Genomic DNA, 22271 nt, shown 5'->3' with positions numbered 1-22271 from the left:
TACCATGAATCAGACAAACTTCGCTGAAATAGATTAGGGCCGGATATGGCCCGCGGGCTGCCCATATGTGCCCTAGAGTACTATTTACTGAACAGTCACGAATAAGCTGCCAAGGGGTTGAGGTAATGAACATCACACTATGGCCCTTCTACATTCAGATACTTGAATATATCTGAAGAACACCTAGTCCTGACACAAGAGCAGCAACTGATTATTGAAAGCAACCAATTATATCAGACAGAAGCCACAGAAACACCCTTCACCATGATGGAGATGAACATGGCCCTTGCCAAGACCAAAGAGGAAAAAACACCAGGCACTGACCTATTGAGGTAGACATGGTTAAAAAGTTCGCTGAGATCTCCCCAACCAAGCTTCTCAGTTTGTTTAATAAGTGCCATGCAAATGGAGCATTCCTTATTCCTGGAAAACAGCATCCCTTAAGTTGATTCTCAAGAGTCCAGACAGAACTGCCTTAAACCCTGCTTCTTATCAGCCAATCACCCTCCTCTCTGTGTTGGCCAAACTTCAAGGGCGTCTTCTAATTTTTCGACTATCTGCCTCCTATGCTGAAGAACAACTGGAGTCTCCACACCAATATGGGTTTCAAGATAGGGTGATGCATAGAAGATGCTATACACAGCCTAATTTCTCAAGCCACACAGTCAGCCTCCAAGTACTCCCTGGCCATCCTGGTGGGACTTTGCTGGGCTTTCGACTGCCTGTGGTGGCCCAGCATTCTCCGAAGACTCCGAAAGTGAAGATATCCAAGAACCTCTACAATAGTATACAATCCTATCTTGGTAATCGGAAGGTGTAGATTATCAACAAATTTCCTTCTCTGGCCAGCTTTATCCATCAGGGATGTCCCCAGGGCTCAGTCCTTGGGCTGTTCCTCTGGTCCATTATCTTCGATGAGTTCCTAGAGATGGACCTAGGGAATGTCCAGGGCCCTAGCTTTTGCAGACGATCTAATTCTCATTGTGGATGCTGGCACGTCTTAATGGAGTTTTAATTTATTCCTATTAATTGTTTCTAAAACTTCCCCCCCTTTTACATATTTCTTATTACAAAATTAACCTTCTTTAAACCTTTGTTAAAAGAACCTTTGTTATGCCCACTTACTAAAGATTTCTACAGAATCTTTTACTTGTAATATTCAATTATAAACTCCATTATAACGAAGCATAGTAGAACATAAAACTCTCACAAAGTTCTACTGAATTGTTTCTTAAAATAACCTATATTATAAACCGAGAAGCCTTACACTACTAGCTTGGACATAAATCACATGCCTTTAGTGATATTCACGCGTATGGGTATCAGCAGTTGTACCAAATATGGAAATGCCCTTGGTACTTGGCAATCTCCAAGGCAGAATGCACTGGTCCCAAAGGAACTAGTTATTGTTGTTGACTCTATTGTCAGGGAGACGGGGAATATATTGTGTAAAAAGAATAGATGGAACAGGACCAGGGTATGTCTGCCAGGGGCAAAAGTTAATAACGTTGTAAAGCATATATCATCTTTTAAGTGCACAAAAGTTGATATTGTTGTACACGTTGGCACCAATGACATTAAGAGTGGGAAATCTGCTGATTTACTTAACAAGTACAGGTCAATGTTGGAAAAAAGTCGTTTAAGTTAGGGTTAAATTTGAAAGTGTCTGCAATTCTGCCCAGACACGATAGGAGGGAGTACATGATAAGAGTACTTGCCAATCAATTCGGTCCTGAAAGGAATGTGCAAGGCCCAAGGGGTAGAATTTTTTTCAGCATGGTCTGTGCTTGTTAACAGGTGAGACTGCTTCTACAGGGATGGGATACACTTAAATAGAAAGGGTGCAAGAATATGTCAGGGTAACTAGGAATAGGAATTGGAGCATCTATGCTTGCATGTATACCAATACTTCTAGCATTGGTTCTCCTATACATGTATGCTTGCATGTATACCAATGCTAGAAGTATAGTAAATAAATTTGATGAATTTGAAGTGTTGGTAAAGACATCAAAGGTGAATACTGTTGGGATATCAGAGACGTGGTGTCACACAGATATTAGGAATGCAGAATTGGAATTTGGGGAGTACAATGTGTAAAGAAAGGATAGACAGGAGAGGAAAGGAGGAGGTGTTATGCTGTTAATTAAGAAAAACAAAAAAATCAAAAGAAGTGCATCCAGTTGATATAGATGAACAGTGCACTGTTGAGGCAGTTTGGTGTGACATAAGCACTGCGAAAGCAAAAATAAGAGTAGGAGTGTGTTATAGGCCTAATGACTCGAATGAGTACAATTAACAATTGTACAGAGAAATAGAGTGGGCTAGTAAATCAGAATGTCTTATAATGGGGGATTTTAACTTCCCAGATATTGACTGAAACTTGTGGATTGGTCACTCTCACACTAGTCAAACTTTTATGGATTTATTGGATGAGTTTTCTGCAGCAGCATGTTCGAGAGGCAACCAGTGAGAGTAATACTCTTGATCTGGTTATCAGCAGTGATTTCGCGTATTAAGAATTTACAGATAAAGGAACCACTAGGTGGCAGTGATCACAGTGTACTGATGTGGGATTTACTTAAAGATTTAATTACCATCAGGGGTAAAGGAAAGGGTTTTTGCTTCCATAAAGGTGAGTACAGTGGTCTCAGACAGTTTTTAAATTCTGGACAGTGGGATCAACTGACGATGTTACCCACAGTAAATTCTAAGTGGGAAGCATTCAAGGAATTAATCGTGGATGCTACTAAAAGTGGTCTCAGACAGTTTTTAAATTCTTTACAGTGGGATCAACTGACGATGTTACCATTGATAACATCATCTTGATCAATCAATGATAACATTGACTGATAAAGGTATAACAGTAAATTCTAAGTGGGATCCATTCAAGGAATTAAAAGCTACTAAAAGTTTCATACCTATTAAGAAATATTGTTCAAGGTTTAGGCCTAAATTGTTATCGAATGAACTAATGAGACTCGTGACAGAGAAGAAAAATGCATGGGATGCATATAAATTATTAAGCGACTCAGAAGCCTATGACAGATATAAGCTAGTCTGTAATCAGGTCACAAAGGAGGTTAGGCAGGCAAAGGCAGATTACGAGAAATCTTTGGCAAAGGATGCTAAGAAAAACAGCAAGGATTTCTTTACTTATATAAACTCTAAACGGAAGGAGACGAATCGGATTAGTCCACTTGATATCGATGGTTCGACTGTTGATGATCCTGCTCAGATAGCAAACAAACTGAATGAGTATTTTGCATCTATTCACACGAGGAATTATTAAGGTTTGAAAATGGCAGAAGGTTATCAAAATGTAGGAGGGTGCTTAATGATTTTGTAATAACTGAGAGCAGAGTAGAGGAGAAATTGTTGAAGTTAAACATAAGAAAGGCACCTGGGGAGGATGAGATAATAATATAACTCCTTTAATATAACTGGATAGTTATATTAAACTATCCAGTTATATTAAAGGAGGCAGCAAAGCAACTAAGCAAACCCTTAGCCATAATTATGAGAGCATCCTTGGACTCAGGGGTGGTCTCCATGGACTGGAGATGTGCAAATGTATCCCCAATTCACAAAGGGGGATCGAAGGGTGACACAAGTAATTACAGACCAGTTAGTTTAACTTCTATTCCGGGTAAAATAATGCAGTCACTGGTTAAAGATGCATTGCAGGATCATCTAGACAAGACTGCAGCAATAATTCAGACACAACATGGGTTTGTTAAGGGAAAGTCTTGTCTACAAATTTGATAGGATATTATGATATGGTTACAAAAGAACTGGATGCAAAAAATAATTTTGATATCATATATTTGGATTTCAGGAAAGCTTTTGACACTGTTGCGCATGGAAGACTAGTGTACAAATTGGAGCAGAATGATATTAAGGTTAAGTTGCTACAATGGATAAAAGGATGGTTGAGTAGGAGAAGACAGAGGGTGGTAATCAATGAGTGCTGCTCTTCGTGGACTAATGTTATTAGTGGAGTCCCAAAGGATTCAGTGTTGGGTCCACTGTTGTTTTGTATATTTATCAATGATATTGATAAAGGTATATCAGGCTTAGTGTCGAAGTTTGTTGATGGCAGGGTTGTTAATGACAGCAATGGCAGTGTGCTACTGCAACAGGATCTAGAAAATTTAGGCAGATGGGCTAAGAAGTGGCAACTGAAGTTTAACCTTGACAAATGCAAAGTACTGCATATGGGTAGAAGTAACCCCAGAGAAACGTACCAATTGTGTGGTAATACACTTAAGGTGGTAGAAAATGAAAAAAACCTGGGAGTAATTGTGCAGTCCGATAAGAAGGTTTCTGAGCAATGCAGACAGGCTGCCAGAGCAGGTCATAGGGTTTTGTCAATGATATATAGGAATTTTGCTAGCAGGGAAAAGGATGTGATTGTCCCTCTGTATAAGGCAATGGTCAGGCCACACCTTGAGTACTGCATACAGGTCTGGAGGCCTCATTTTAGGAAGGATGTAGATTTGCTTCAGCGTGTACAGAGAAGGGCAACAAGATTGGTGAGGGGAATGAAGGGATCCTCTTACCAAGAGAGACTTAAATTCTGCAAATTGCAGTGGCTGGAGACTAGGCACCTGCGTGGTGATCTGATTGAGGTGTATTAGGCCTTGAATGGGTTGAGCACGCTGAATTCTGATGGGATCCTTCCACTTGTTCAGATTACGAACCTAAGAGAGCATAAATTCAAATTAAGAAAAGACAGATGTAAAATAGATGTGTGGAAATTTGCCTTTAGCTAGCAGGTGGTTAATTGCTGGAACAAACTTCCATCTGTCGTTATAGTTGATAGGTTAAATAAATTTAAGGAGGAACTTCACAGGCATTTAGAGGGAATGGTGTGATTTTTTTTTTTTTTTTTGCTGATGCTGCATAAGCTCATACACTTGCTTTCTTGCATCACATGCCACTACTACTACTACTTCGGGTAATCATTGGACGCAGATTGATAGAGATGAGGGATATTATGATCATTCCTTTTCCATCACATGCCGTTCAGGTGCATGAGACGAGCACTGGAGAGTCCTATCAGATCTAGGATTTATGTAAACTATGGAGGATCTTCTCCCTTTAAAAAACTGGGTCCTGGGAGACCCAGGGTGTTCAAGAGAGAAAGTAAAAGTGAAAAGTTGAATAGAGCCAAGAGTGGAGAGTGTCAGGAGGTGTCCTCGAAGCAGTATTTGACCATAGTGCATGAAAAATGTCGTGAAAGTATTTGTTTGTGGTATGGTGTCTGTGTTGTTGCCCAGGAGAAGGCCGCCGCACAGTTCCTCCAGATGAAGGTGCCCATGAGAGGACAGCAAGGGAGCAAGAGAGAAGAATGGGGTAAGTGAGAATCCCTTTTCATAAGAGTGAAAGGATTGTGAGGAAATGATAACTGAACAGAAAATATCCATGTTAATTCTAACCCATAATGAACGATGATTTCTTCCTAAGAATATATATTTCTTCTTAATGTTATGCCTAGTATATCCTGTGTTTCTTACTATTCTGATAACTTAATATATGGCTAATGAATTGATATTTCCAATAATGCGCTTTCAATGTAAAGCAATAACAATGACTACTTATGTGAAATTACTATAATATGGGCTCAAACGAGTGACCACTATAAATAATTATTATGTTGACTTATTCTCATAAATGTAGCATATGTTATATTAGAAAGCTCGTGTCTTTAATCTTTTTAATCTTCTTGGATAGAAGGTGTGATGTATGTTTGTTTATTAATATGTTATATTAAATGTTTTGTTTGAAATAATTGTCTCTCTCTGCTAACTCTTCATTTACACCAGAGAAAAAACCAGTTGTAGAGCCAAGAAAGGTTTTTGCAGCGTTAGAGATTTTAAACTAATTTGCATAACTGAAGTCTGATGTAAAACACAACGCTAATCCAAATCGTGACATTTTACTGGTGGGATGATTCCCCCCTTTTAAAATATTCAGGATATACGAGATTATTGTCCTATTTTACCATTAGACGGATATATTAAGCTAGAGGAATGTTCAGAACTTAAGTGCACTGATAGTGAAAAATATTAGGAGCACCTGAACTCTCAACTCCATTTAGCATCACATAAAAGGTCCAGAACCCCCCCCCCATATCTGGTGCCCTAACAAAGGCCATTGCCCCCCTTACATCTGGTGCCGTAACCCCGTAATACTGGACGTAACCCCCCCTTACATCTGACGCCGCGACCAATACGAATAAGTAATTATTGCCTTACAAAGGATATAGAGGAAGTTTTACTAATACATTTGTTTTCTTTAAGTATGGTAAAAAATAAGGCAATGTCTAAAGCAGAAAAATAAATGGTTCCTGGTGTTTTGAGAGGATAGCAGAAGATGTAATGCCTTTATATTTTTATTTCATAATGTTGAATTATTATTATTATTGCTGTTATTATTATCTGATCATGCATAGCAACAAGTAGGAATATTCAATAAAATAATTGAGTTATATATTTTTTTTGGGCTTAATGGTACAAGCTAGCCTTGATTGAAGAAAAGTTGAAGTGAAATTAAGATCTGTAAATGTTCAACGAAAATATACAATATACTGGTTACTGCTTGTTGCTAGCCTAACCTTAGCATTCTTATCTTTTGTGGGGCGTTTTCTTGTTTTGGTTGATCTAGTAATATATTTCATTAAGAGTTTAAAAAGGGACTGAGGATTAGCAGTTGAGTTTTAACGTCGTGTTTCATGGATTTAAAATAATAGCCTGAATATATAATGGTCCCGAACATATATTGCTGTTCATTTAAACTTTGTTAGTAACCACCTTCTTTAGTTAAGACATTGGGCACTGTGCACATACATTATCATTTACGTACAGGAACAAGACTTTAGTTTACACAGAAAATGGAAGGACCGAGATTAGAAGGGTCGAATTTAGAAATGTCTGAACCATTATTTCCCAACCAAACTGAGGCAACACCTGCAAGGGTTTTTTCGCCTCAAATCGCAGATTTTTTGAATCTGGTTCCAATGTAACACGGAAAAGATGATGAAGATATGACGGTCTCTTTCTTTTTCGAGACATTACAAGAGATCATGACCATTGCTAATTGGTCAGACAGAAAGAGATCGCAATTGTTAAGAGCTGACTCAGAGATTTAGCTTCCAAGTTTTTGTCTCACTCAATTGAGTTAAGGTCTTACACTTGTACTTCATGCTTGGAGAAAAGAGGATATAATCCAAAAGCAAAGGCAAACCTGATGCGGGTTCCATCTGAGTCAACACCTTGGTACAGAGTAAGTATGGATATCCTTGGGCCACTGCCCACCAGTTTAGATTGAGATAAATACTTGTTGATGGTGGTGGTGGACTGTTTTACACGATACGTAGAAGCAATACCGTTGAAGACACAAAAAGCAGAAGTGGCAACTGCTTTTGTAAATTGTGTTGTTGCTAGACATGGAATTCCACAGATCCTATTGACTGATAGAGGAAGTAACTTTTTATCAACTTTAATGAGAGAAATTTATCAAAAACTGGGAATTAAGAAACTTCAGACAACTGCATTCCATCTTCAATGTAACGCTGAAGTGGAATGGTTGAATAAAACTCTTGCATCAATTTTATCACATGTTGTGAATAACGCTCAGTCAGACTGGCATATTTGTGTACCATTGGCAGTAGCCGCATACCATTCGGCTGTACATTCTGCTCACATGAAACTCCAAATTACTTGATGTACGGGAGAGATGTCATACTACCTCAGCACATCTGGGTTTCTGAAACTCGCCCTACTTACACTTCTTTAGAGCATTATTCAGAGCAAGGATGCGAGGATGCAACGAACTTATGAGATAGTTCAGCAGCATCTGGAAGACACTGCACAAACACAAAAACAATATCGCTCTACCAAGGCCATAGATAAGCAGATTAGGGTTGGAAGCATAGTATATCTTTGTACTCCAAAAGTTAAACCAGGTCGAACACGCAAGTTGTCAAGTCAAAGTAGGGGACCTTACCGAGTGATAGCCCAAACTTCCCCAGTCAACTTCCAAATTCAGCATATTTATCACCCCGGGATAAACAATTATTACATGTTGATCGATTAACATCGATTAATTGTTGGTTCATGTCGCATCCACCATTTCCAGAACTGCGTTTAGAACCTCCTGAGACCAATGTGCCTTCGGAACCGATCCCAGAACACACAAAACCAAAAGGAGTGTATGAAGAATCAGAGGAAGAGGAATTAGAATGGTTTGATCCAATTGAGATGATGAGAGAAATTTCTAAATTACCTATGTCAATTCCATTAGCATATTTGCCAAATAGGGGCCAAAAACAACCATCAGTATCAAAGCAAGATCAACAGAAAGTTTTGCAGAAGGGAAGGGAAGAGAAAGGTCACTCACTGCCTACGCACCAATATAACGTGGAGTAGCAGTCGAGAACCTAAAGTCTCTGTACCACTTCCAAGAAATGAAGAGGTGACAATAATTCCTCAATCACCAAATGAGGTAACTGATCCAGAGGTAATTCAAATTTCTGATGGAGACACAGAACAGAATGTCTCCTCTGACAGCACAGATACTGAACCACAGACTCAGCCAGCCCAAATCTGCTCTGAAGAAAGGATAGAACCAACACCTCTGAGCTCTGAAAATCCTGGTATCTTGGATCGATTCGTACAATGGGTGATACAGCCTGACCCTCAAGAAAATCAGGAAAGCTCAAGCCAACACACGGGGACCAGTGCATATGATCTTATACTAAGATTAACAGATGCATTGAAATGAAAAAGAAAAAATAAATAAATAAAATTTAAAAAAAGTGATTTTTCCTCTCTGTAGCACAGTTTTGTATAAGAATTATGCACCAAAATTATGGTAATGATACGTTTTCTTTAGTGCTTAAACTTCGTCAAACAAAGGAAGTTTTTTTTTTTCCCAATTTTATATAAGAGGATAGAGAAAATGATTTGTAAGAGTAATGCTCAGTGGTATAAGTCAAAGAAGTAGATGCTTTCCTTCTATATGTGAAGAATATGGCCCTTTGAGAATTGGATTTTGTGAATTTTCGTGAACTTGATCCTTGAAAATGGTGTATTTTCTTTTAAAATGACAGAGGAGTTTACTGTCCTTGTTGTCAGAGGAAAACAAAGCCAATTAATGTGAATGTTAGAAATAAGGATTATAATTCTGTTGATTGCAGTATACTTGTGAAGTATAATCACTCATGCCAGCAATGAAGTTAGCAGAGCAAGTATGTGAACGGGTGCATGAATGTGAAATTGTAAACCTTTCAGCAGCTTTGTTTTAAAGAAAATTCAAAGAGGCAGTTGTATGAGAATGTCATCACAGTCCCAGGCAATAGGTATCAGAGTTTTTCGATCTGAGTGTCTTCATTCAAATGGTACTGTAGTCCAACCCAGGCATTTCATCTCCAAGCAATCTCTGAGAGAAAAATGGTACTTCGGGTATATATGTGAAAAAAAGGGGAAATAATCCTTGTGAATGTTTCAAGAGTAAGCATGGTAGCAATTTAGAATATTGTTTTGGGAAAGAAAAAAAAAAGAGAAAATTTTTGACACAAACAGCACAAGATTACTTGAAATTAGTGCTGAGACCTAAGGTGAGAGTAAAGCGACCGTAGTGTTGTTATAAATATTCTATGAGGTCAATCAGCAGTTATTATTAACTAGTTCAACTTGTATAAGGCATCATATTTTAGGAGCAGAAATATATACGACATATATAAATCTATCTCAACCTTGCACTTTAAGAAATTTGACTTTAATGAATCTTAAAAAAAGGGGGGCAATATCAGAACTATTAAGCAAATACCAGTACTTTTCTTCCATGAAATGTATTTTAATTATGTAAGGTCAAATTCAAGAGAGGAAGGACGCAATTAGTTTAGGACACACCCGGGATTTTCCTAATTACTTTTTGTTTTCTCTCTCTCTTTCTCTCTCTCTCATTGCATGTCTAAATTCAAGAGAGAGGATATCTAGATTTTTGGTGGTTGAAAAGAAGAGAGGAGAAACAATTAGTTTGTCTGGGGCATGGCTGGTTCCTGGTGTCATCTAGTTTACGAGTGTCCTGCCTATGATAACTAAAGACAGACTATTTGCAGAGGTGCAATGTAACCCATGCAATCAAGAGTTCTTCCTTCTCCAGATCTTACAAGGCCTTAACAAAATTTGCTCAAGCAGTATTCACCCGCAGAAGAGGAAAATTTGCTGAAAACAGAGCCGCACAAACTGTGATACAGCAACTGCAACCTTCTTCTGGATAAGGTTAACCTGGACAAACAACCAGCTAAACTTCCACATAACTCAACCTTACTGCTGGCACCTTTCAAGGTGGGATTGCTGGTGTTCCCTGGAACACAGGATTTCAGTGCCCTAGGCCTCTGGTGATCACACATGGCACCTGCTCCTATTACTTTATCCCCCTTTTGCCTAACTCCTGCTTCTCCTTGCTTGGGTGGCCCATTTACCCTATCAATCCACCTAAATCTCTCCCCTCAGTCTGACCTGTCTCACTATCTTCCCACAATAAACTTCAATCTCTTCTTTATTATTTATTTATTTTTTTTTAGTCTCTATCAGGAAGCTCAGGTGACCCTGGCAAACACTAGTCAGAAAACTTTGGGACAGCCTGGCTCACCTCCCAATGGTGGTGGGCAACGTAGGATCCCACTAGGGGCTCTGCAGCCAAGCAGCCAGAGACACAACAACGGAACAAATCACAATACTACATAAAATGGGACATTACACTTTTTTCTGGCTTTTGCAGTAGTTCTGCATTCCATCACAGAGTACATATCGTGCAGATGTGGGAAACCACCAGTGGCACCTGACCATAAATACTTTGCTACTACTATGTACAAATCAGAAGATAGAAATAATGTTTTCAGCTTCTGATTTAAAAAAGGGCTATGGGACTGATCAATCAAAAAATAAATAATGTTCACTTAAATAAGCATGCTGCTTTATTATGTTAAACAAATAGTTTATTAAGTTAGATTTTTCTGTTGGGTGATGTAATTGTTTTTTTAGCAAGCAATAATATATTTTAAGTAGTATAACTCCTTTACCAGGAATTTCAGCCATTCTTCTTAACTTTGGATCATTCACACTATTAACAACAAAAATTCGAAAAGCTCCAGTGAGAACAGCAACACCAGTTATATTTTTCTGGTTAGTAAATATTTTGCACTCTAGTACTTTAAGATCTTCAGCTTCCTATAAGTAAAGTAATTGTACATATAATGGATTGAGCAACAAAACCACCAATATCATCTTTATTATATTCTATTTATATATTATAATTCTATTGGTATAAAAAAAAATGAATTGAAATAAAAATTTTAAATACAAAAAAATACATCAATATTCTGACACTAATTTATAATGTAAGTAAAGGTAACACACGAAGCCTGAAAAAAAAAAAAAATCTTCACTCCTGAATAAGATACAAAATTATCACAAAGTGTTAACTACTGCTCAAAAACAAAGTTCCTACATATATGATAACAAATGCCTTTCCAATCCAAAATATTAATTAGAGAAACAAAAACAATTTAATAAAAAAAATACATCATTACCAATACAAGATGCTAGTGATGCTACAGACACTTTCATCACTTGTAACTCAAATAGTCTTTATTAAAAATGCTATAATTTTTAATTTTCCTGCTATAATATGCTGAAGTGCATAACAGCACAAAAATTATTTATACCAATACAAAAAAAAAAAAAAATGCAGGACATGCACATTATCCCTGACTATCATGTCATACAGTCACAGACCAGTTCCATAAAAGTTATGGAACCTATTATGCTATTATTAAAGAACGGTTGTAAGGTCAGTTGCCTAGCTGTTTTTTTTTCTTTCTCTCTTCTAAAATAACCATTCATCAGATCATCCAATTTTCTTTTGATCGTGCATCTTTCAACACTCAGGTCCATGTCAGAAACTATTTTCTAAAGCATTAAAATTTCCATTTTTATTTCAACATTTAATGCTTTTCATTTTCTGAAACATTGTCATTTTCTTGCACTCAATGTTTAGAGCGTGGACAGTAAGAATATGTATATTTTAGAAACTGTATATAAGTTTTTACACGGAAAATAAATAAACACGCAAAATAAATAACAAATCAAAATATGCAACACAGACAACCATAAGCTGAAATGACACTACTGAGAAAGATGGCAAGAATTTTGTGTATGTAACTTTGAATTTTCATGTACATAACTGCAAACACGGGTTCAAATAAAAATGTGCACAAACTGAAATGCACACGTAAGATGGTAGTTATAGCAGATTGGGCTACTTTGTATTTTGTCACAGTCCTTCGATTTATAATATATCTAAGTAGATGACAATTTTTGACTTTCGAAAAGGTGGAAATCAGAAATTGCGAGCAAGGGGGGAAAAAAAAACAAGAAGAATGGATGTTTTTTTTTTTTTTTTAAATCAGAAGTTTTTTAAAACAGACTACACTAGAAATTAAATTTCACTAATAATATACAAATTTTATATTATAATATTGCCATAGGATTGTTTACAAGTATGAAACATGAGCTTACCTAGGATTTTTCTGTCTATGGATTTCAGTTTAGACTCTCTTTTACAAACTGATTTCAAAAAGATACCGTTGCAGACTTTTCCATCTTCAGAAATGTTAAATCAGTTTTGTTTATAATAACTGCACTGAATGACTGACTGTCAATGGCATTTCCAAAGATTCACCACAAATAGAAAAGCTGTGCTTTGTTTTAATAACCTGGCTGAATATTCTGTCACATTCAGCATTACTAAAAATACCAAGCACATCTTGGATAATTTGTTATAGTTCATTAATATATCTATTTCCTTTTATACTTGTCTTTTCCTAAGCTAAGGATTACTGTACAATTTTTTCTTCTTTCATTATTACAAAAGAACTGATACTGCAAACTGATATAGACAAGGTGCCATTATTTTAACTCTCCTAAGCAGATGTTTTATTACTTAAAAATTATTGGGAATTTTTTTGTTGCATTTTTGATGAAAATTAATAGCGCAGTGTTTATTTAATAAAGTGGGTGAAATATTTTTGGTTGAACTTCAAAAAGAGACTCTTAGCCATGGATCTTTGCAACAGCAAATGATGGCTAGATCTAGCTCTGCCACTGCTTTGCACTGATTGGACAATCTGTTCTTTCGCATAATTTTGTTTCCCAATTTAAAACCAGCAGTAAAGGGCGGAAATCATTTCCCAATAAATGATTTAGGGGTCCCCCCCCCCCTTACCACTGGTTTAAATCTGAAGTTTAACCAAGTTTTTTTACTTGGATTCCAAAATTACTTCATAATGAGTGTTGGAGTAAGAGGGACTTCTACTACATCGAGATTTCTTATTCTTTTCATATCACTAATGCATATTCCTTTTCATAATGCATACTCGATGATTTTCATTTAAATTGAATTTAATTTAATTTGAGAATACTACACTGAACTAAAAGATAACTAAATGCTTAATAATATATTGAACTAAGAGATAACTAAATGCTTAATAATACTACTCTATTCATAGGTTATGCAGCAGTAATACATAAAATGCAACCAAGTTAAGTTATATGTTATGCTGCACAATTATATTATACATTATGCTATTTTGATGAATTTCAGCAGTCACATTCATAATTCTGACTACAGCAGTAAAGCAAAGGCTCAAACTACTAGCAGGAGTACTGTGGCTCAGGGGAGAATCGAAAGTGGCAGTTCTCCAATGAATCATGGTGTATTAAAATGTACTTTTTGTTCAATGTTTGTGGACTTGATACATTCCAGAATGAGATATGTTACATCCAAAAGGGGATGTATTTGCATGAAGAAATTAACAACAAAACTCAACATTCTGATGGGGATTTATAGAGCTTGAAGAACAGGGTTGATGCCCTTGAAGGAATTAAAACCAGGAGGGGGAGGACAGAAGCTCTTGGCTGCCCACCTCAACAACAGAGCTTATGCTTGTAGTATATCAAGCAACACAACGACAATCATTAAGGCAGAACTTCTTTAAAACATATGTAACTAGTCCCACAGGAGGCAGTTACTATCAGTAACTCTATTATCAGAAAAACGGAAGACACATTTTACAAAAAGGATAGGTGGATTAGATCCAGTGTATGTCTGCCGGGGGGACTAAAGTTGATGTCATCTTTTAAATTGAGTCATGTTTGAATGCCATCTTTTAATGAAACTAAAAGTGATATTATTTACACGTACTAAAGATATTAAGAGCAGGAGATCTGAGAACTTACTTAATAAATACATAGCAACATTGAGAAAAAATTGCAAGTTAGGTTTAAATTAGAAGACAAATCTGCCCTGATTTTATGGGAGCATTATCAATCAATTCAGCCCTGGAGATACAGTATAAGGCTGGAGAGACAGTATAAGGCACATGGGGTACGTTTTTCAAATACAAGTGGTGCAAGAATATTTACTGATGCTGTCAAGGCAGAGTTATGTGGGTCAGAAAACTGCTAGCTTCAGGAAGAGGAACAAACTGACTATAGCATCCACGGGCAGAGGTAAAATTGATTCTTGAGCTGCTTCTATTAGGCCACAAAGCAACTAGGAAAACAATGTGAGGGGGATAACAACACATATAATTGCTTGATTAAAATGCATGTGATTGCTTCTTAAAAACACATGTAACTGCTTGTCCTTTGAAAGCTGGCTGCCAGCAGGCAGCCAGCTTTCAAAGGACAAGCAATCAGATGCATTAGGGGTCATCATCATCAGCCATTTTCAATCCACTGCAGGAGGAAGGTCTCTCTAGCAACTTTCCAGTTCCTTCTGTTTTGTGCAATAGCCATCCATTTACTACCTACAAACTCGTGAATTTCATCTGTCCATCTCCGTCGTTGTCTTCCAGCTCCTCTTGGATACCATTCTGTTATTCTCTTAGTCCATCTGTCATCGTGTCTTCGAGCTATGTGTCCTGCCCAAGACCATTTTAGTTCTGTAGTTTTGATAAGAATGTCCTTTACTTGAGTTTGTTGCCTAATCCATGTGTTTCTCTTCTTATCTAACAGTCTGATTCCCAATATAATTTGTTCCATTCTTCGCTGTGTAGTTCTCAGCTTCTCTTCCATTCTTTTGGTGAGTGCCCAAGTTTCACTTCCATAAGTCATGGTGGAGAGTATCATTGGTTTATTATTTTACGTTTCAGACAAATTGGGATATTGCTCCTCAGTATGTGACTATATTTCTTGAATGCTATCCATCCAAAATTTATTCTTCTCTTGACTTCCAGTCATTTATCATTATTACAGCTAATGACCTGTCCCAGATAAGTAAAGTGTATTTAGGGTCATACGGCACCAGGGGTTTCCCCCATCTCCACGTTGTTTGCATTGTGATGGGTGTGCCAGTTTGCTGGAAATGCCAGAGATTTAAAAGTGTATGGATATTGTTCATGTGTAGTGTCGTGTACCGTTGTTCATCTGGTCATTTAGCCGCTGGACCCCTACTGAGGCCCAACGTTGCCCCACTTTAGCCCCGTGGAGGCAGACCAGGTACACTAGTATTATAATTATTTACTCTGGCAGGTCCTGCCACCTAATTTCCTTAGATTTCAGTGGCTAGGACCTAAAAAAAAAAAAAACATATACAACATACAAAAATGCAATGCATACACATCAATTGGTATAGGTTAGTTCGCGTGGTGAAGGCGCTAGAATGAGAAGCCGAGAGTTTTGGGCAAAATTTATTTTGATGGTTAAATTTGGATTGTGTGGGACTGTCGCTTGCGTATAGTTAGAGTGGGGGAAGGGAGGCTGAAGACTGGGGGGAGATATAGTCAGAGAAGGAGCCGATAGGGAAGGTAGCTCCAGCTTGCAGTGGGGCATGCCCATGCCCCACCAGAAAGAAGAGAAGGGTGGTGGGGATTAAGGAGATGGCAAGCCGTCTCCCTCCCCCACCAGGGAAGGGGAGTAATAGTGGGCCAGACAAGGGAGCTGACCCAGATCGCCAATAGGGCATGAAGGCTTGTGGCTGCGAAGTGGTCGTCTATCATTAGTGGCCTACCATCCAGGGCTAATGGAATTCTCTCAGGCTTTCTTGTCAGGTCCATACAACGACTGTGCGGGTTCTTCTTCAACTTTTGGTGAGAGTCGCTCATGGGACTGAGTCCCGTCCGTGTGTCAGCTGAGAAGGATTTTCATCACGGTTGAAGGTCCATTTGTTTTCTGTGCAGCGCGACAGCTGCTTGGTCGTTAGTACTTATAGATTGGACAACGCCCCAGCTGTGGGTTAAAAGAGTCAGATCTTTACGATCACTGCTTGTGGGATCTGTTCTCGTCATAGTGGCAGTCTTTACATGTTCATTTCTGTGCTTTGGTCCCAACCTGGGTATGTACAGTCATTTGCACGCTATAGGTTGGACTTGTCTTTGGTGGTCGTGGTTTCTCCGTGGTCCCTATGGCCCGTCTGGGAGTGAAAGTCGGGTTGTTTGGATTCAGTCACAATGGGGAAATAGGGATTCGAGACTCCTGTTTTTGTTGTGCTGGTTATTCCGCAGGTCAGTGCGGCTTGGTGTGGTCGTACAAGCAGTGAGCTATGTTGGTTCTGGTTGCTCAGGGTTTGCTGGTGGTGGGAGGGTTTGCCGTTTGGCGTAGAGGCTCTGGGCAAATTTAGAGAATTGCTTGTAATTTGCTTCATTCTCCAGTAGATAATGCTCCTGGTTTTCGGGGTTGAATTGCATCTGTGTGATCAGGTGTCCACGTAGATCTTCATAGTGTTCACATTCATGCATTATGTGGTCCCATGTCTCCAGAGAGCCACACGTGCACATCGGATTATCTGTGATGCCAAGGAGGTTCCAGTTTGTTGCGAATCGCTCCGTGTCCTGTGAGGAGGTAAGCAGTGTAGCATCCGGGGTTGAACCATTGCGGATATTGTGGGTAGACCTGTTGGAGATTAGGTAGAAACTTTCGAGTTATTTCACCTTTGGTTGAGTCAGTCCAACGTTGCTGCCAGATTGTTTGTAGGTATGTTTCCAGTCTTTTCTTCTCTGCCTGTCTGTTATTTATCGGATCTGTGGTAAGGTCTAGATACGTTGTGGCTTTTCCACGCCGAGTTGCTGCTGCATTCCTGTGCGGATTACTTCCAAGTCGAGAGGCAAGGTTCCAGTGATAACTTGCAGTGCATGTGTTGATACTGTATTGCATGCTCGGGTGATGGTTAGGAGGATCGGTCTGTGTATTATTTCCAATCGTTGACGATTCACCACTGTTGAGGCCTTTTGATACCAGGCGCCGGAGGCATATGTAATTGCTGGGATGATGGCTGCTTTGTAGAGGAGCGCAAGGGTGCGCCTCTTCAGCCCCCAGTCTCGACGGGTCACCCTGGCAAGCATGGCTACGTAATTTTTGATCTTTGTCTGTATATAGTTGAGGTGGGGGGGGGGGGTAAACGATCTGTTTCTGTCTAGTATAATTCCAAGGTATTTAAGTCCCAGATAAGTATATGACTCCACCTTTTCAATTACTGCTCTTTCAATCATTATATCCCTTTCTATGGCATACTTGTTCATCATTACTTTTGTTTTAGCATATTCATCTTTAGTCCAAAATCCTTACTAACTCTGCATAATTGATTAAGATTTTCCTCTAATTCTTTGAGAGCTTGGCTTATCTTTGGGAGTGTGGCTTTAACGAAACTAAAAGTGATATTATTTATACGTTGTGCTATATAAAGATATTAAGAGTAGGAGATCTGAGGACTTACTTAACAAATACATGGCAACATTGAGAAAAAATTGCAAGTTAGGTTTAAATAAGAAGACAAATTTGCAGAAGACAACAATGTCATCTGCAAATCGTAAATGGTTCAGGTACTCTCCATTCACATTGACTCCTTTCTGTGACCAGTCTAATCTCCTGAAAGCTTCCTCAAGGGTAGCAGTAAACAACTTCAGAAATATTGTGTCTCCTTGTCGAACTCCTTTCCCAATTTTAAATTTGCTACTGTCTTTGTCTAGTCTAATAAAGGAGATAGCGTTCTCATATATTTTCTTCAAAATCATAATATATGGGGTATCTATGCCTTGTCTTTCCAGTGCGAAACGAGCACAAGGTAGATGGTAGTACTGTAGCTCGGGGGAGAACCAAAGGGGGCGACTCTCCAATGTATCACAGTCTAAAAAAATGTGCGAAATGAGAAATGTTTGCAGACCTGTCTAGAACAGGACATGATCTAGGCAAGGAAGATGTCTTTGTGTGTGTGCTATGTGCAGAGACTGTGAAGAAATTAGGTGCCAACTCAGTGTTTGATGGCATCTATGAGAGTTTGAGGTGTAGGGTAGATGCCCTCAAAGGTATTAAAGTGGGGGACCTATCAAGCTCTCAGCTGCCCAACTCAAAGCCAGAATTCACTTCTGTGCATCAGACAACACAGTGGCAATCTCCAAGGCAGAATGTGCTGGTTCCACAGGAGCTAGTCACTGTTAGTGATTCTATTGTCAGGGAGATGGGGAATATATTATGCAAAAAGGATAGGACCAGTGTAGGTCTGCCAGTGGCAAAAGTTAATGATGCAGAGTAGATATCTTTTAGGCTAAGTTAATGATGCAGAGTAGATATCTTTAAGAGATCTGCAGATTTATTTAACAAGTGCAGGTCAGTGTTGAAAAAAAGTTGCGATATAGGGTTAAATTTGAAAGTGTCTGCAATTCTAGCCAGAAACGATAGGAGGGAGTATATGATGAGAGCCTTGTCAATCAATTCAGCTCTGGAGAGATTGTGTAAGGCTCGTGGGGTAGAATTTTTTCAGTGTGATCTGTACTTGCTAACAGGAGAGACTGCTTCTACAGGGATGGGATACACTTAAATAGAAAGAGTGCAAGAATATTTGCTGATACTACGAGGCAGGTTAGGTGGGTCGGAAAACTGCTAACTTCGCGGGATTCACAGACTAAAAGATTAACAGTAGCCGAAAGCAGAGGCAAAAGTGCTTCTTGCACTGCTTCTATTGTAGCGAGTAGCAGCAGCCTGGAGAGCAGGTTTCTGGGGATTTCAAGAGCAGGGTGCTGGGCATTTAAGTGCAGCACAGAAATTGGCACCCTTGGCAATTTTTTGAGCATGTCGTACTGTCTCCAGTGAGGCAATGCAGCAAGTAATAACAGGAAAAACTCCAATAGATTTAGCGATAGTACAAAGTTGTTTGATGTATTTGATTAAGATAAATGAATCTGTAGAGTTGTATGGGATTAGATCATGTCACACAATTATCAAGACTTATGGTAAAGATCTTAAAAATGAAAAGAAAAGGATTGAGATGGAAAAACTTCATATTTCACAGGCCTGCTGAACAGAGTCAATTGTGGATAGAATAACATATGGCATGATACCTGATGTTAGTACAATGGAAAGGAATAGCAAATGGCCAATCTTAGATTGTATCAAACCAGGATAGTGACTGGGCATGGGTTAAAATTGCAACACGTATCAACCGTGTGGTACTACACTGACAATGGTAAAGAGTGAAAAGGACCTGTGGGTAATTGTGCATGCAGATATGAAGTTTAATGAGCAGTGCAGACGGTCTCCAAGAGTAGCTCATGGTGGCTTGTCAATGATATATATAGGAATTTTTCTAGCAGGGATAAGGTGGTGATCATCCCCTTGTATAAGGCAATGATCAGGCCACACCATGAGTACTGCATACACGTCTGGAGGCTTCATTTTAAGAGGGATGTAGAGCTGTTGGAACGAGTACAGAGAAGGGCAACAAGATTAGTAAATGGAACAAAGGGTTGCTCTGATGAAGAAAGGCTTAAGTAGTAGTGGTTAAGTAGTAGTAGTGGGATGTGAATTAGGCGAATTCGGAGTTACGCGAATTGGGATATCAAAAATAATTTTTTTTACGCGATTTTTATTCACTTTTACGTGACCAACCTAAAGTCTATGTTAGGAAAAAATCCATAATTCAAGAAAATTCTGAGAATTTTGTAGAACTGCATTCTCGTTTCAATTAAGAAAATTCTAAATTCCCCGAATTACATAACTGACTGCGCATAAACAAAAAAAAACAGCAGTTGTTTGCAGTCTGAATTTGGTTTCTCGTATCAACTTAGAAAATTCTTACGAATTTCATTTATTGGGAATTCCCCGAATTACATAAAACTGACTGCGCATAAAAAAGCAGTTCTTAGCAGTTTGAATTTGGTGTTTGAGTAGACAACACAGTTACCACATTTTTTGCATTTGCATTTTTTAAGTGAAATCAAAATAAAAATCTCATTATAAAATTAATAATTTTGCCAAGAAATAATAAATGGTAAGCTACAAGCTACATTGTATGTAATTTTCAAACTTTCATTTCATTAACCGAAGATTTTAATCCAGCCCTCACATGACATTGCCGATAACCAAAAAAATAAGGAAAGCCGTTTCCTTGGATATAAAAATTTGAATTTTAGATCGTCTTCAAACTGGGGAAGGTGCAACGGCTGTGGGTAAGCATTTTGGAGTCCGTGAATCAACTATCAGATCTATAAAGAAAAATGAAGAGGCTATTAGAAAAGCGGTATGTTCTGGTACAAAATCGAGTGTGAAATTATCATCATACACAAGAGATGTTGTTCTAGAAAAGGCCGAAAAAGCTTTAGTGATGTGGATAGAAGATAATGTACAAAAAAGAATGCCAGTTGACGGAAATTCCATCAAGCAATCAGCATTGAGATTTTATGAACAGATTAAAAAACTGCAGCCAGATACTTCATCTCAATCGAGGAAAAAATATGAATTTCATGCAAGCAATGGTTGGCTGGCTAAGATTATTAAAAGACATGTTCTTCATAATATAAAAAATTAAGGTGAAACGGCTTCTGCTGATGAAACAGCTGCTAAAGCATTTCCACAAAAACTTGCTAAAATAATTGAAGATGGAGGTTACACTCGTGATCAAGTTTGGAATATGGATGAAACTGGCCTTTTCTGAAAAAAAATGCCAAACAGAACTTGCGTATCAAAAATGCAAAAAAACTGTTGGTGGGTTCAAAGCAGCAAAGGATTGCATAACACTCCTGTTTTGTTCGAATTCTTTAGGAGATCGGATGTTAAAACCACTGCTCATAAATCGATCATTAAGACCACGGCCAATGAAAGGCATAGATTTTCAAAAATTGCCAGTTCATTGGATGGCCAACAAAAGAGCTTGGGTGACCATTGATATTTTCACTGAGTGGTTCCACAAACATTTTGTGCTAGAAGTTAGACGCTATTTGAATGGCAAGTGTCTCGAATTGAATTTAAAGTGCTTTTGATTCTTGATAATGCACCCAGTCATCCTGCCATAAAGGTAAAGTGCAGCCATTATCTGCAGGATGGAAGCCTCCTCAACAATTCATGCTGAGAGAAATGGACCATAATCTGCCACGCTGGTCCAGTGCAGGTTGGCAGATCGATTATATTCAGCAGTCAGGGGCTTGAACCCCGGTCTACTCAAAGAGCATGTGCTACTGCACTCCCGCTCCTCACCACTCGGCTATGGAGGCCCAAATGTGCAATTTTGTTTTCTGCGCTCCATACCACATCATTGCTACAACCTCTAGATCAGGGTATAATTGCGACTTTTAAAACATATTATGTCAGACGAACATTTCAGTTCGTTTTGAACAAGCTAAATGATGATGAAACACTGTCAGTTATGGATGTGTGGAAAAAATTTTTAATTATGGATTGTATTGATCAGGTTCGATTTTCGTTATCTGAATTGAGACCAGAAACTACGAATGCATGCTGGAATGCTATTTGGCCCGCATGTGTTAAAGAGAATGCTCCTGTTCCCTTCAATCATACTGCAGAATTCCCCAGTATAACAAGTTTGGCATGTGAAATTGGCGGAGGAGTCGTTGATGATCTTACGTCGGCAGATATCGAAGAATTGTTAATTGATAAACCTCTTATCAATTAACCATTAAATGCAAAGTACTATCATTAACTTCTTCCCTTTCAGGAGTCTCAGAAACAATCTCCACTATTTCAAAGATGAAATAGTGGAGATTGTTTCTGAGACTCCTAAAAGCAAAGAAGTTAATGATAATGATCAAGATAATCCTACTTTTACTGCTGATATAATTAAAGAAGGTCTTAAACTGGCCAGTAATTTAGGCAATTATTTTGTCCGACATGATCCAAATGAAGAACGTGCTGGGAAGTTTTCACATGAGCTTAAGTTGTTAATGTCTTCATACAGAGAATTATATCGCGACTTAT

General features: G+C 38.4%; 1 protein-coding gene across 3 annotated transcripts in view; it reads right to left on the bottom strand.

Moving 5' to 3' along the window:
- Vps16A (vacuolar protein sorting 16) overlaps window positions 1-22271 on the bottom strand; it is a 489369-nt gene that overhangs the window by 392695 nt on the left and 74403 nt on the right. For all 3 annotated transcript variants that reach the window (XM_090381825.1, XM_090381827.1, XM_090381826.1), the window contains one exon: window positions 11090-11237. In XM_090381825.1, the coding sequence (XP_090237951.1) occupies window positions 11090-11237 (148 nt within the window). The remainder of the gene's footprint in view (window positions 1-11089; window positions 11238-22271) is intronic.

This window comes from Mastigoproctus giganteus, chromosome 9 (genome assembly GCF_048544385.1).
Source record: "Mastigoproctus giganteus isolate SK-2022 chromosome 9, ASM4854438v1, whole genome shotgun sequence".
Lineage (NCBI taxonomy): Eukaryota > Metazoa > Arthropoda > Arachnida > Uropygi > Thelyphonidae > Mastigoproctus > Mastigoproctus giganteus.
The sequence above is the reverse complement of the archived record's forward strand: the minus strand, read 5'-3'. Positions and strand labels throughout refer to the sequence as shown.